The sequence below is a fragment of the Cydia pomonella genome, chromosome 8, assembly GCF_033807575.1.
Source record: "Cydia pomonella isolate Wapato2018A chromosome 8, ilCydPomo1, whole genome shotgun sequence".
In the NCBI taxonomy this organism is placed as follows: domain Eukaryota; kingdom Metazoa; phylum Arthropoda; class Insecta; order Lepidoptera; family Tortricidae; genus Cydia; species Cydia pomonella.
In genome coordinates, this window is record NC_084710.1 from 12,457,222 (window position 1) to 12,473,404 (window position 16,183).

At 34.9% G+C, this 16,183-nt stretch overlaps 1 protein-coding gene across 10 annotated transcripts in view; it reads right to left on the reverse strand.

The window, feature by feature from the left end:
* Positions 1-16,183, reverse strand: part of LOC133520606 (disks large homolog 2-like) — a 68,667-nt gene that overhangs the window by 25,417 nt on the left and 27,067 nt on the right. For all 10 annotated transcript variants that reach the window (XM_061855122.1, XM_061855120.1, XM_061855118.1 and 7 more), the window contains exon 4: positions 15,609-15,794. In XM_061855122.1, the coding sequence (XP_061711106.1) occupies positions 15,609-15,794 (186 nt within the window). The remainder of the gene's footprint in view (positions 1-15,608; positions 15,795-16,183) is intronic.

Consider the following 16,183-nt stretch of genomic DNA (forward strand, 5'->3'; position numbering starts at 1 on the left):
AATTGTATCAAAAACGAAACCGAACATCATTTTTAATTTTCACAATTCAATCGCTAGGCATTTCCACTGCTGCAGCTCGTTTTAAAATAGAAATAAGTTAAAGTTTTTTCTCTAAACATAATTGTTTTCATTTTTTTAACGTTCATACTCATTTTTAGTTAAAAAAATTGCAAAAAGTTATATTTTTTTAAATCATTCCCTATCGAAGGCGAAATTAGCCACTTTAATGTCCCACTTTTATCGATTTGAGACGGCAGCGTGCCCTTACATTAGAATGTTCAATTTAAAGTATTCGTTCTGATTTTCATCGTTTTCATTTTCATCACCTTAGTTGCTCTACAAAGAGGACAAATTAAAACAAATAGTCAAATGGTAAATACGTAGTTAGGGAGTTTCGTTCTGTTCATCATCAGCAGTTCCACTACACTAATTGCCAGTTTTTGGATGAAAATGCTTAATTTGTAGATAAAAACTACAAAAATCACTATATGTGTACCTATAAGATTTTAGGTGTTCCCTCAATTCTTCATGGATTCCATCATCAGAACTTTGAACCCGGGACGGGACCATCGGCTTCATAGGCAGGGTCACTGCCCACTAGGCCAGACAAGTCGTCATACATTTTACTTGACAAATAGAGATGATTATTATTTATTTCTTTTGTTTATGATAAAAGGAAGTAAATAAATAGGTTAAATTTGATTGATTTAATATCTGTTCTAAATATTTTTTACATAGTTTTCAACATACATAAATACATCTTAAAACTACACTATAACTCGCATATTAAAATTGTAAATCCAAGCTCTGGTTAAAAATGTTGTCCATAGTTTTCCTATTGTTGTACAAGTACTATTTAGTAATTTTTGATGGACTATTCCCGATATTTGGGTTTCAAGATAATGCAAGATATTGTTTTAAAAATACTATCAGAAAAACTGGATTTTTGGTTAACAACCGGTTATTCGTATATTAAAATAAAAACCGGTTACATTCTATAGTTTCAAGGAATAGGAGCACATGATTTAAAAAGTTGCATATTTATAAAAAATTTGCTGACTCTACAATGCATGCTTACTTGACAGTCGGAAAAACGTGTTTCTCACATGGGTAATGCATTATTTAGCTGTCGCGCTCACTCAATAACAAGGAAATTTTAAATATTATTTAGAAAAAAATATGTTTTCAAATGTTATAACAGTACTTACGAATGAAAAGTGATACCGTGAGCTTTGTTTTTGTGCTTGGAGCTATTGAGGCACTGGAAAAAGGCGCAACACGGCATTCTTTGGCAATATTTTATCGAATTTGATGACAATGTTGACACTTCAGCGTCACCCGTACGACTAATTCAATATAGGTCCCGGAACCTATATTTTGTGGCTCACGATCGAGCGCCTGGTACCTCATCTACCCCTATTACGTACATCAATGGCATCTATGGAGGTATGTGCGTAGACAAGACCTCCGTCCTATGCCTGAAATTCATTAGTACAAGAAGGACCCGATCCACGACATCATTACTCATGTGTTTATTTTAAAGAATATCTGGAGCGAATTGTTTACGGAGCCAGAGAGCGAGACGAAATTACCAGAAATTCTCCTAATATACACTTTACCTCCGGAATATCTTGAACTCAAGTCAGTTGGATGTTAAAGTCAAAGAAGAGACGCTCAGTTGAGAACTAGGCAAGGCAGTTATGAAAGAGTTCTAGGTCAGACTGAGACACAAGTCACAGAATACGAAGCTAATGCAGCTTTATACACAAAGATGAACAAAGGTAAAAAGAACAATTCCAAACAGAATCGGAAGCTGCAAGTACTAACAACACCTAGTCTATTACTATCTTGTATACCAAATTGAAAGCAAATAAACATAATTTTACTTGCATTACTATAAAGTATGTCTTTTTTGGATTTCATTCTTTTAACACTTTTCTACATACTATTAGATCTACTTGGGCGGCTTACGAGTTAGTATTTTGTTCGATATCTTTTAAAAACAAAACTATCAAAGTTACAAGAAATCAAACAAAAAATTAACTTGTGAACCGCCCAAGTAGACCTAATATTATGAAGTACCTACACATACTGATGCATATGTAGGGGAAACTGGGGAGGGTTGATCACCCCTTTTGATTTTAGACTAAATTTTTTAAACTATTAGCAGTATTGAAAAGCTTTATAGACCATACGATTCAGAATTTATCTATTTATGAATACTTTGAATTAGAACAGAATTGTGCAACAATTTAGACCATTATTTAAAGAAATGCCATAATGTAGACTTTTACCATGTGTCCCCTGTATAAGGGAGACATGTTTACCCCTGGTTGGGAGCCTTGATCCTGGGGGATCAAGTCTCCCAGGTTCTGGGGACACATGGTAAACAGATTTTTACCGTGTCTCCCCATACCAGATTCTCACAGATTATATAGCCCGAATCGGAACTAGCAATGCATCTAGAATTAGGTAAACACACAAAGAACATATATATACTGTATCTTCCATACTTAGCAGTTATATTTCCGCCAATAAGATGTCTTGATGCGAAAGGGATCAAGTCTCCCATGCTTGGGGACACAAGGTAAATAGATTTTAAGTGACAATGCCATACTTTGAGGGTTGATTTCACGTTAATTTATTGAGTTGATCAACAGGAATTTAATCTATTAAGAAATCAAACACATAATGATCCGTATCTTTCAATTTTTAAGAAGAAACTAGTTATATTTTCGAAAAAAGAACACCAAACTGGTAATCAATTTTACAGTACATATGGTGCTACTTTTCCCCCATAGTGCGTAAATTAGCACATTATGTAACTATGTCGAAAATTTAAAGGGTTATATGTACTGTAAAACGTTGTAGGATACATGTGCGAATAGGTAATTCGTAACTCGTGTAAAATTTCCTATTTTTCGCACTTGTATCGTAAATAACTATTGCGCCATCAAAAAATCAAAAAGAAGTAGCAAACATAAAATTTCTTCTAACAAGTACACTTGTCTGTAGAATAATAATTAAAAAAAGTTTAATTGTTTATAAACAAACTTCCAAACAATCATAATGATTACTGTAAATTGCTCTTATTCATCATCATTTGGAGACTCAAGTAACAAGCTAACTATAATCTCAGAAGTTTTAACAGTCTAGAAATACCTAATTTGCGGAATTAAACATCTAAGTAATAATCAACAACAATAGCTAATACTTAGCTATATTATATTAATCAGTCTTCATCAAAAATAAGTTACTATTTGGCTTTAAACACTTTAATGGTAATACCAGCTAATACTTCTGATACAGCATTTTTTAATCTTTCCTTGTCTATCAGTATTCTTTGTTTTCAACCTTCTCTGGTCGTATATTTTCGACGCATGATTTCCTAAAACAATAAAAAATTACAGCATTATGAAACGTTTTGTTCATTACTAAGTAGAGTTGATCCCTTTAGGGGTGACATGATCCCGGGATCATGTCTCCCCCAAAGAAAAAGTCGAAGTCTCCCCATACATACTCAGGTTATAAAACATGGCGTGATCGAAACTTACGTTCGCGTATTTCAATGAAATCAAAGTTAATTAACACTTCAATAAACAACAAATAGAATAACCATACTCACTAAGAGCTTTTCTATCACATTTTACTTAATAAATCCAGTTAAAACTTACCGAAAATTAAATACAGCACGCAGCAAATTTTTCATAGTCCGCCACTTGCAAACCACTGACTTGTTCCAAACGGCGCCATGACAGAACGTGAAGTTAGGAACGAATTAATGAGTGTTGCTAGCGTAAACAACTGTATGACGTCTGGTTAAACTTGAAATGAAGATTACCAAGTGTCCCCTAGGGATCGACCCTCCCCACCTTCCCCTAGATGTACACGCACACATACATAGCTAGTTTCCGATACAAAATAGAGATAGCGTTTCGAAATTAGTTTCCTTCATAGATCTAAAAAAGTAAGGATAAGGCCATGCAAACAATTCCGACCGTAAAGCCTCATTAAGCAAAACACAGCGCCATCTACACACAAGTTGTATACAGCGTAAACTACGTGGCCGATGGGCAGAGCAAAGATACAATCAAGTCTCTTTCCCCAGAGACATACGCGAAAATAGACTGCACTCTCGCCTCCAAAAAACGTGTCTAGAAAAATTGCTCGAGGGAGACCTTAAGTGTCACTGATACTAGACCCAATTTCGGGGCCGAGAAAGAATATTTTTCCGTTTCACCAAATATCAGCGCATCGTTTACAATATTTGAATTGTAAAAACAAAAAAATGGTTCGTATGCAAAAATATCAAACATTGAACATTTCTGGTAATTAGAGACAAAGTATTGTTTACATTTCCAATATCGTTAACGATGTGCTGATATTCCGTGAAACAGAAAACGATTATCAGTCCCGATTTCGGGCCCGTTATCGGGAAGTGTGGATGTAATTGGCGTTTTGGTCCCTTTTTCTTTAGGGCGACGATGAAGTGACAATTGAATATATGTTATCATTGTTGCCACAGCTAAACAAACCATGCTACTATTTTTATTAATATACATAAATTACATTATTATAAATTTTGCCGTGCTAGTTTATTACGATCTTCTGAGGGCGTTGGCGGAGCGCCTCGATTCTCACTCGCTACTGGGTTGAAGTGGTGACCAACCAAAGAAGCTTGATTTTCACTGAATGTCAACATTTACAAGGACTATTTTTAAGTGAGTCAATAAACTAGCCTAACCAATTAAAATAACAATATGGTACCTAATAGCAGTGATCTCCCTCGAATTATCTCGCTCGGCACGTTTCTTGGAGGCGAGAGTGCAGTCTACTTTAATATGTGTCTGTGTACCACCGCATCGGGATTCAGGCGCAAGGTCAATATGAAACAAAATGATCGTTTAAAATTTGTTTTTAGCAAGAAATTAATGTATTTAATTTGAAATGATTTACCGATGATATGAAATCTCATAAGTGTAATTGATTTTTCTGTAATAGTTTTTACACAATTTCATAACACAATTAGGCTTTAAAAAAAATTGGGAATGACATTACGTGACGTGTTTCCACTGCGCAGTTCGCCAGACGACTGAGCGCAGCGGTGTAACTAAATGCGATTTTGACACCCATGTATCAACCCCATTCGTAGTGCTCGTAAAGCCAGTCTTTACGAAGTAATATATATGTCTATGGTTTCCTTAAAATACTTGAAGAGGGCTCTCTTTTTCTATGTACTTACTTTACTCTTTGGTTCCGATTTTGCGACGCCACTCAAGTTCAGAGGTGAGGGCCGGATAAAAGGGCCCTCTGGAAAAGGGGTCCGCGGTGTCACCACTCACCGTCAGCTCGCTACAAGCTGCCCGCGGGTATGTTGTTTGTTATTATTGTCTTTTTTCTTTCAGCAACATTTATGCATTTATTTGACATTTTATGACGAGGTCTTCTTGGTCCCATTTACTACGGAAATGCAGGAGTGGTCGACAGAGGAGATCGCGGGACGATCTGGACGCACATCTCAACAATTGGCCAGAAATTATATTAAATTGGCTGTACCTACTGGAAGTCTAGGGGAGAAGGGTTGTGCGTTTGCCCAATAGTGAGTAATTTTACAGGCAACTAAAAAAAGTACGGTGACATTTAGTTGAAATCTAGTATGTAGATAGTTTTTGTTATGGGAAAGGATAAAGAATAGTTTTCAACCCCAAAATAACCCCGTAAGAGTGAAAAGCGGGAGGAAAAGGGCGTTAGGGAGAAAAGGGGTTGAAGTTGATAGGGAGTCAGTAAAAAAAGCAGATTGTATAAAAAATACCCCCAGATACATATTGCAGGATTTTTAATAGTAAATCACCCCCAACTCTTTAAATTAGGGTTTGGAAGATTGTCATAAGCGACTTACAAAAAGAAGTGAAATCCCATCAACAACATTTTCATGTAAAATGTTGCCAAGACGAAACCATAAGGATCGATCTCATGTAGAGCCAAGCTTCTAACTCTACAAGCCCTAACTTCACAAACTCTACTAAATATGTGACTTGGCCGTTTCGCTAGTACAAGAAGTATTGTATAGTAAAAAATAACGAATATTGAATAAATTGTTCACCTTACGCCCATGTGACATGACGGTAGCGAAACGGCCAAGCAATATATTTTGACTAAGGTGTAAAGTTTGTGAAGGACTTGTAGAGTTAGCAGCTAGGCTCTACAAAACATCTAATAACTTTTTGACAGCGCGAGCCTTATGGTTTCGTCTTGGCAACATTTGACATGAAAGTGTTTTTGATAGAATGTTCCTTTTTCCGTGGCCTGCTCTTAGACCATTATTTGCCTTACTCGACCAATTGATATAGGTAGGCTACTCCGATTCGCCTTCTAACGACCATGTTTGTCCTTCGTCCCAACAACAAAGTTATTAACCTCTTATATGGTTACTCGGGAGGAAGGCATTGTCTTATATTGCCACTCTACTTGATATTGTGTTTATTATTTCGCCTTTGCCTGCAGGATGTCCTTTTGTAAATGTATCTAGACGTGAGTACCTATATATTTTTATTGGTTGGGTGCAAGTCTCATGGTAGGGTAAATGATTGCGTTAACCGTGGCACCAATGTATAAAGCTCTCTCTTACAAATTGATTTTATTTGTCAAAATTTATATTCCTGTGTTTTAAACTGCAAAACCCACGAAATAAATGCGCTTATTATCTGACAAACAGACTATTTTAATATTAAGTAAATAAGATACATCCTTTTGCCTTGCTACAGTTAAGTACCTGGTAAATAAGGCTCAAAGAGCTTAGAATAGAATAGAATCATTTATTGCATGTCACAAACCAGTTGTAAAAGTGGTACATATTATGTGGTAAGCTCAAGTGACGCCCTGTAAGGACACAGCAACATTAATACTACAAATAACTTAAAACTAAACAACTTAACAGCTTTAAGCAATCTACATAAATAGATATTATAAAAGTATTTTAATACCCAATATACGTATACAGTATGTTATATATGTATGTAATAAAATAATAAGAAAACTATATAGCCAGTAATGCATGTTTAATTAAATAATCAAGCTTCTTTCGTAGACTGAATAAATTTTATATTAGGTATAGGAAAATTACTTTTCCAAAATCCGATCGCTCTCTAAACTTGGGTCACATATATTGTAACTAGCCCTAGCACAGGCCTCGGTCTTTTTGGGCTGTTACTGCACACTATGTCTTTAAATGCTGGTTTCAATTAAAATGTTTAGATTAAATTAGATATAGTGAAAAGTTTGCTGTACATATTTAATGAATAAATAATAAAAAAAATCATAATTTTCGTTAAAGTAATCTTTCACACTGTAAAAGCACTTACTAATAAGGAAGTTTTTTAATTTATTTTGAAATAATTTAGGCTTTTCTAAGTTTTTTAGCGAATTCGGAAGGTGATTATAAATTTTTATGCACATAAAATGAGGGCTAGATGTAACAAGCTTTAATGAGGAGAAAGGCAATTCCAATTTGTGCTTATTTAGGTTTAAACTTTTTCTGTATGTTTCTGAGGTATAAATAAATAAGTATTTGGAGACATCTCACACAAATCGACCTAGCCTCAAACTAAGCAAAGCTATGGGTACCAGGCGCCGATATACATACGTATTAAAAATACGTTATCATAATTTGATCTATGAAGCCTGTTACTTACCTAAACGAAAAACAGTAATAAAATACAGTACTAACGTATACATAAGAACGGAATGTTACACTATCAACTTTTTACAACGCGTTTTTATTACAGCACCCTGTTGAGTGAGGCTACAAACTACCCTCGCAAACAATAATACAATACAGATAACAATAATTGTTATTTCTACGTTATCTACATTAAATATTCTGTAAATTATATTATATACATTTTTACTGTAGGTTCAATACTTTAGGAGACAGAGGTTATCTGTATTGACAAAATAAAATATTGAATTTAACCACGCTAAAAGTACCTACGAATAATATTCATTTCAATATGTATTATTTATGTATTTGACAACTGCCTATAAAGCCGCTGGTCCCGGATTCGAATCCCGGTAAGGGCATTTATTTGTGTGATCTGCACAGATATTTGTGCCTGAGTCATGGGTGCTTCGTAACATGCTTTACAGATCAAATTATGATTGCGTATTTTTAATACTTTACAAAAATTAAGAAAAGTGTACGCGTACCTAACTCATAATATAAATTATCCAACACATACTCTCTGTATAGTATAGACGAAATCTACGCGCCTTTCAGAAAATGTTTTGCACTTAAAATCAACAAAATATACATTTTAACTAACTAACTAACAATATAGTTGTAACTAGTTTGGGTCACGATCAAATTATGATTGCGTATTTTTAATACTTTACAAAAATTAAGAAAAGTGTACGCGTACATAACTCATAATATAAATTATCCAACACATACTCTCTGTATAGTATAGACGAAATCTACGCGCCTTTCAGAAAATGTTTTGCACTTAAAATCAACAAAATATACATTTTAACTAACTAACTAACAATATAGTTGTAACTAGTTTGGGTCACGACTTCTTTTATTTATAAGTTAAACCTATCGGTCGTGAATCGGTGCTCCCAGTTTCTTGATCTTAACATGAAACTCGACTCAAAAGAGTCAAAAGCTCTATATTATCGTATAAAGGATGACTCACAAGAGTGAGAGTCCAGAGAGCTACACCGCGCCAGGCCCGTGCCGAGGCATACGACACGTCATTTTCTATGACGGCAGATCGGTGATCCCGTGGTTTTTTCCATGGAATCGGCCTGGCCCCGGCCCGGTCTAGCTTGAATCATCCTTTAAGTTCAGTCAACATTAATAGTATCGAATGAAACAACGCGCCAAAAGTATCTGCCACCCTCTAATACTTTTATAAATACAGAGAGTAAGTAAGTAGTTAGCAAGTAGAGATATTTGGCGACAGTTGGCATGCAGCAGTAAACTGTATATATTTTATATTGTTCTGTATATATAACAGATATATCTTGACGACCGGTTTGGCCTAGTACGTAGTGATCCCGCCTACGAAGCTGATGGTCCCGGGTTCAAATCCTGGTAAGGGAATTTATTCGTGTTATGAGCATGAGTATTTGTTCCTGAGTCATGGGTGTTTTCTATGTATTTAAGTATTTATAAATATTTATATATTATATATAACGTCTAAGTACCCTCAACACAAGCCTTATTGAGCTTACTGTGGGACTTAGTGAATTTGTGTAATAATGTCCTATAATATTTATTTATTTATATCTATTTTTGTCAAGCTATCATAGAATGGCAGATACTTTAACGCAAAGTCCGATACACTACTTTCGATGCAGACTGAGATAGATATTACTACTCTTTCGGGTTTCTTTAACGTCTCTCCTCTTTGTTTTTCTTTTTTGCATTAGAAACTTATAGTTTGTTGTTTTATAGTTTTCAAACTTAAACTATACCTACTCTAAATTAAATTCTTATATTACATATTATTTGAAAGTAATAAGTTCCTCATGGATGGCGTTTATTATTATTTCACATATCCAATGACTTTCAAGGCTGTGTAGCACAAACATGCACTTAGGCAATATTGATAGTTATTGAAGATTGCACCATACTAAGTTTAATCAAGTTAAGAGTAGGTATTTGTATGAGTAGCGATTTAAGAATTTCATTCAAATTGGGTCTAAGCCTCACAGCATTGCGGTCGCAACATACGTGACTAGACTTTGGTATGAGAGAAACAAAGTGGATCAGCAACACTGCCGGTTCTTTTAAAATTGGCAAAATATAAACATGTTTTAGGTATTTCACATAACCAAGAACGCGATACCTATTCTTATACCTACATTTTATTACGATGAACTTCAAAAAACTACATTTTATAAATTGATACGCTTTAGTACCAACGCTTGTAACATACCTACCTACGGCCCGCCTATTGGTAAACAGACACCGCAGCCTAGAAAGGAAAGACATCACAAGTCATTTGTATTGTGTTCCATTTTTTGCTTGAATGAGAATTTTATACATTTACTTCCATTTCCAACTATCAGGAGCAGGAAAGTCAAAGCCAAAGCTTTATTTACTTGTTTATTATTATTATATACAGGTTTTTTACAATTCTAATAACGCTATACATAATAGTACACAAAGCCGATGTGGGTAATGACCAATGCACACGCGTTTCATACGACGTTTTTCAACACACTTGCGAGGGAAAAAACAAAACTTCTAAATTAGATTTTTTTGTCAAAACAGTGAACGTACCTACAATTTCAAAAATGGTGGCTTACAGTTTTAACATCGAATAATTGCACCAATCATGCTGGGCTTTTAGGCACTTATTCGCCAGATCATTCAAGTAAGTAACCGACACGTTTTCCAAGAAAGACTGGACGTTTTTGCTGATTTTCCATTGAATAAAAGTTTCATATGCCATGCCGCCAATTATTTTTCACCCGATTTTGATGGTAAAAGGCTATCGTTCTCGGCTCTTGCCTCCATTAGTATATCTGACAGCGTCAACTTTATGTGTTCGTCATTTTCAATGCTTGAAAATGACATTTTCGTCAATATATAAACTAAAAACATGAAAAACTATTCCAATTTTATGACTACGGAAAATGGCTGGTGCGTTTTTAGGGTTCCGTAGCCAAATGGCAAAAAACGGAACCCTTATAGATTCGTCATGTCCGTCTGTCTGTCCGATTCTGTCACAGCCACTTTTTTCCGAAACTATAAGAGCTGTACTGTTCAAACTTAGTAAGTGGATGTATTCTATGAACCGCATTAAGATTTTCACACAAAAATAGAAAAAAAAACAATAAATTTTGGGGGTTCCCCATACTTAGAACTGAAACTCAAAAAATCTTTTTTCATCAAACCCATACGTGTGGGGTATCTATGGATAGGTCTTCAAAAATGATATTGAGGTTTCTAATATCATTTTTTTCTAAACTGAATAGTTTGCGCGAGAGACACTTCCAAAGTGGTAAAAAGTGTGTCCCCCCCCCCCGTAACTTCTAAAATAACAGAATGAAAAATCAAAAAAAAATATATGATATACATTGCCATGTAAACTTCCACCGAAAATTGGTTTGAATGAGATCTAGTAAGTAGTTTTTTTTTAAAACGTCATGAAATTAAAAAAAAAAAAAATTTTTTCATCATACCCATACGTGTGGGGTATCTATGGATAGGTCTTTAAAAATGATATTAAGGTTTCTAATATCATTTTTTTCTAAACTGAATAGTTTGCGCGAGAGAACCTTCCAAAGTGAAAAAAAGTGTGTCCCCCCCCCTGTATCTTCTAAAATAACAGAATGAAAAATCTAAAAAAAATATATGATATACATTACCATGCAAACTTCCACCGAAAATTAGTTTGAACGAGATCTAGTGAGTAGTTTTTTTTTAATACGTCATAAAATTTAAAAAAAAAATTTTTCATCAAACATATACGTGTGGGGTATCTATGGATAGGTCTTCAAAAATGATATTTAGGTTCCTAATATCATTTTTTTCTAAACTGAATAGTTTGCGCGAGAGACACTTCCAAAGTGGTAAAATGTTGAACAAGATCTAATAAGAAGATTTTTTTTTTAATACGTCTTAAATTGTACGGAACCCTTCAGGCGCGAGTCCGACTCGCACTTGGCCGCTTTTTTTTACGTACGATTACAATGCGCGTAAGGCAAAGGCGCGAACGAAATCGACATACTGCCCATTAAAAAAAATTAAAAAAGCTAATATTTTCGTATTTCTAATCGACGGATGGAGATCTAATCGATAAAATGTTATATTTATTCATTAATGTAATTTACGAGATAATTTAATTTATTAATTATGTTTGGTGTGATAAAACCTCTTTGAACTAACATTTGAAACCTAATAAAAAAGTTGGTAAAAAAAGTGTATTACTCGACCAAATTAAGAAGGCTCCCTTTCCATGCATATTATTAGCAATCAGTTGCCTTCTTAAGTCTCAGTCGGATAATATAATGAAAAAGCACGAGTGTTATAATATACTGAAAACGAGTGTTCAATACCTAGGATTATGAGCCAAAACTCGGTGGAATAAAAACTTCGTTTTGAGCAAGTGTGATGAAAATATATTATATTACGTTCGCAATTACATGAAACAAAGCCTCATTTCATTAATATTACTTATAAAGAAAATTAACAGAATAATTTTAACCACAGCTTTATCCAGTTAATTAATTACTTACCTATATCAGGCGTAGAATATATATTTTTTAAATAACTTTAATAGCGAACATGACGTTTAGAATAATGTGACTAATGCAAAATGCAACTGCAACTTCACAAATCGACGTACCTAATAATACTATTCGCTACAAAGGATATAACCGCGAAAATCGAAGTTCGTCAATTGCGGGCATTTTTCTCTGTCACCTAATGACGTCTTACTAAGAGTAAAAGAGAAACATCCCCGCAATTTGCAGATTTTGATTTTAGCGGTAGCTTTTCACTCACATCAAGATCGAATGATTTCTTAGGGTTTATAAAAATGGGTATATTATATTATTTTTCGATTAATACGGTCCGGTAGACACGGACGCACCCTCATACAATTCACGCCCGGTAAAATCCGCAGAAAAGGAGAAAAATGCAAAATACACTAACGCCTGTGAGAAACATCACGCAACATTCACCCCTGTCATGAGATACGTCAACGGACTCTTCGCTCCACAAATGCAGGCTTTCATCAAACATCTCGGTGAAACTATCGCCGACTGTCTGGATAGACCTTAAATGTTGAATGGGCACAGTGTCTACAATTCGAGCCACAAGCATTTGTATCCGTGGGACACGGTACGGATTCAGATCGATAAAACATTTCCTTAGCTTCGACGACGTGACAGTTCTAGCCAACTTATAATTCCATTATTAATCAACGCAGACCTAATACATAACTGTCTTGTTTACTGTTTTTAGGGTTTCGTAGCCAAATGGCAAAAAACGGAAACCTTATAGATTCGTCATGTCCGTCTGTCTGTCCGATTATGTCACAGCCACTTTTTTCCGAAACTATAAGAGCTATACTGTTCAAACTTAGTAAGTGGATGTATTCTATGAACCGCATTAAGATGTTCACACAAAAATAGAAAAAAAAAACAATAAATTTTGGGGGTTCTCCATACTTAGAACTGAAACTCAAAAAATCTTTTTTCATCAAACCCATACGTGTGGGGTATCTATGGATAGGTCTTTAAAAATGATATTGAGGTTTCTAATATAATTTTTTTCTAAAATGAATAGTTTGCGCGAGAGACACTTCCAAAGTGGTAAAATGTGCCCCCCCCCCCCGTAACTTCTAAAATAACAGAATGAAAAATGTAAAAAAAAATATAATATACATTGCCATGCAAACTGCCACCGAAAATTGGTTTGAACGAGATCTAGTGAGTAGTTTTTTTTTAAAACGTCATAAAATTAAAAAAAAAGTTTTTTTTTTCATCATACCCATAAGTGTGGGGTATCTATGGATAGGTCTTCAAAAATGATATTTAGGTGCCTAATATCATTTTTTTCTAAACTGAATAGTTTGCGCGAGAGACACTTCCAAAGTGAAAAATGTGTGTCCCCCCCCCCCCCCCTGTAACTTCTAAAATAACAGAATGAAAAATCTAAAAAAATATATGATATACATTACTATGCAAACTTCCACCGAAAATTGGTTTGAACGAGATCTAGTAAGTAGTTTTTTTAATAAGTCATAATATAAATTTTTTTTTTTTTTTCATCAAACCCATACACAGCCAACCCAGCCGGGTATCTATGGATAGGTCTTCAAAAATGATATTGAGGTTTCTAATATCATTTTTTTCTAAACTGAATAGTTTGCGCGAGAGACACTTCCAAGGTGCTAAAATGTGTGTCCAAAGTGGTAAAATGTTGAACAAGATCTAGTAAGTAGATTTTTTTTAATAGGTCATAAATGGTACGGAACCCTTCATGCGCGAGTCCGACTCGCACTTGGCCGCTTTTTTATGTTAAACTTGTTTGTTTTAGCCCAATTGAAAATACATATTAGGAACAAAAATACTTCTTTACCATTATCATCTTTTTACAATAGTATCTGATGACGGGGATCATTGAGATCTCGAAGGAAGTTTTCAATTATGTATGTGGTACTCGTAAGATATTTTTATAGCCCACAGCAGGGCTATAACCGCGAAAATCGAAATTCGTCAATTGCGGGCATTTTTCAGTCACTAATTACGTCTTAGTAAAAAAGGAAATATTCCCGTTCGCATGTTCGCATTCCCGGCGGCGCGGACTCTGGCATTATCTCATTCACCGCTGCACCGCGCATTGTCTCTCCTGAATGACATATCTCATTAAAAACATTTTCATGTAAAATGTTGCCGAGACGAAACCATAAGGTTCGCACTGTCAAATAGTTATCAGATTCCTTGTAGAGCCAAGTTTCTAACTCTACAAGCCCTAACTTCACAAACTCTTTACCTTGTCAAAATATATGGCTTAGTCGTTTCACTACCGTCACATGGGCGTAAGGTGAAAAATATATTCACTAATCATTATTTTTATGATACAATACTTCTTGTAGTAACGGCATGGTCATGTCACATATTTTGACTAAGTGAAGAGTTTGTCAAGTTAGGGTTTGTAGTATTACTGTATTAGAAGCTTGGCTCTTCAAGAGATCTGATAACTTTTTGACAGTGCGAGCCTTATGGTTTCGCCCTGACAACATTTTATATGAAAATATTTTTGATGGGGTTTCACTGATCTCTCACATGTCAACTTACATAACTAGTGCAAATAACATAAAAAAAGGAATTAGAATCACATCAATGTTTTTAATCTTGATAAGTAACTATGACTGACGACCCCACAGTCAAACTCATTGTTGAAATTTGTAGGGCTACGACTATATTTAAGAATACCACTTTTTCTTAATAAATAAAAAAATCAATAAAATATCGCATGTCGATTCAAAACGTATAATATGGAATCTATCGCATGGTTATAAATAAAATAGAATGTTAATATTAAGAAAAACCTATACAAAATCTCGTAATTCAACTCAGGTTATTATCACATAATATATGAAGTCCGCTGGCATGTATTAAAAGTATATTATGTTAGCGCGCTACACCTTAGGTAATACCTTTTAAAATTTCACATAAGCTTCAATATAAGCTTTGTTTTCCAATATTTTTGGGCCGATGCTTTATCAACGTTGTTTAATTTTTCGTTTCGCTTTTACCTTTGTACCTACTAATGGTGTAATTTTGTCATATTTTAATCAACCGTTAAATACGTACTAACATGGACTAGTATGTTCAAAGAAACACACATTTAATAGTATGTATTTTTTGCAATAGTATTGTTTGCAAGAAGGATTCATAAAATTCAAGAGTTTCAAACCGAGATGTAGTCGAGTTTTGTTTAAACAGGAAACTGACGCATGTCATGCAACCGCAGATTGTTTTTAATTCAGTGACAAATTAGAGTCGGCCCTCAGGGCCTACCGCGAAAATCAAAAGTTGATTAACTGCCTAACTACTAATTCTATCGCTCGAATAAACAAACAAACCTGTAATAACACATCTCCAATTTGCAACCGGCCATCCTTCCTGGCTGCGCCGTGCTCGGCTATCCGTGTGATGCTGACGTCCCCACCGGTCTCCCCGCCCGCGATGCTCAGCCCGAGCCCGCCGGCGCCTCGCTCCAATGTCACGTCCGAAGTCTCCCAAACGGATTCGTTATCGGAATCAGATGGCTGCGGAGAAGATGTTTATTAGGGAAAGTGTTATACCTATTTATGAACGGTCTTATTATTTATGAACGGTCTTCCCTATGGACTCCATTGATATCTTAAAAAATAAAAACCTGAACGCAATGAATCAAACGTATATCGGTATTCTATTACGTACGACGACACAGTTTTGCTGCCAGTTTTAACGGATACGTTTATTTCTTTGCGTACAGTGTTTATTAAGATATCAAATCCTAATAAAAATTTCTTTCTTTTTTAGCGCTAATAGTTTTTCATTTAATTTAAATGAACACATAACTTTTTCTATTAGTACAAGATCAAGCGTTACATTAAAGCCGGTGAAATGATAACGGATAACAAGTCACCCACAAGGCGGGACGTCACGTACACTC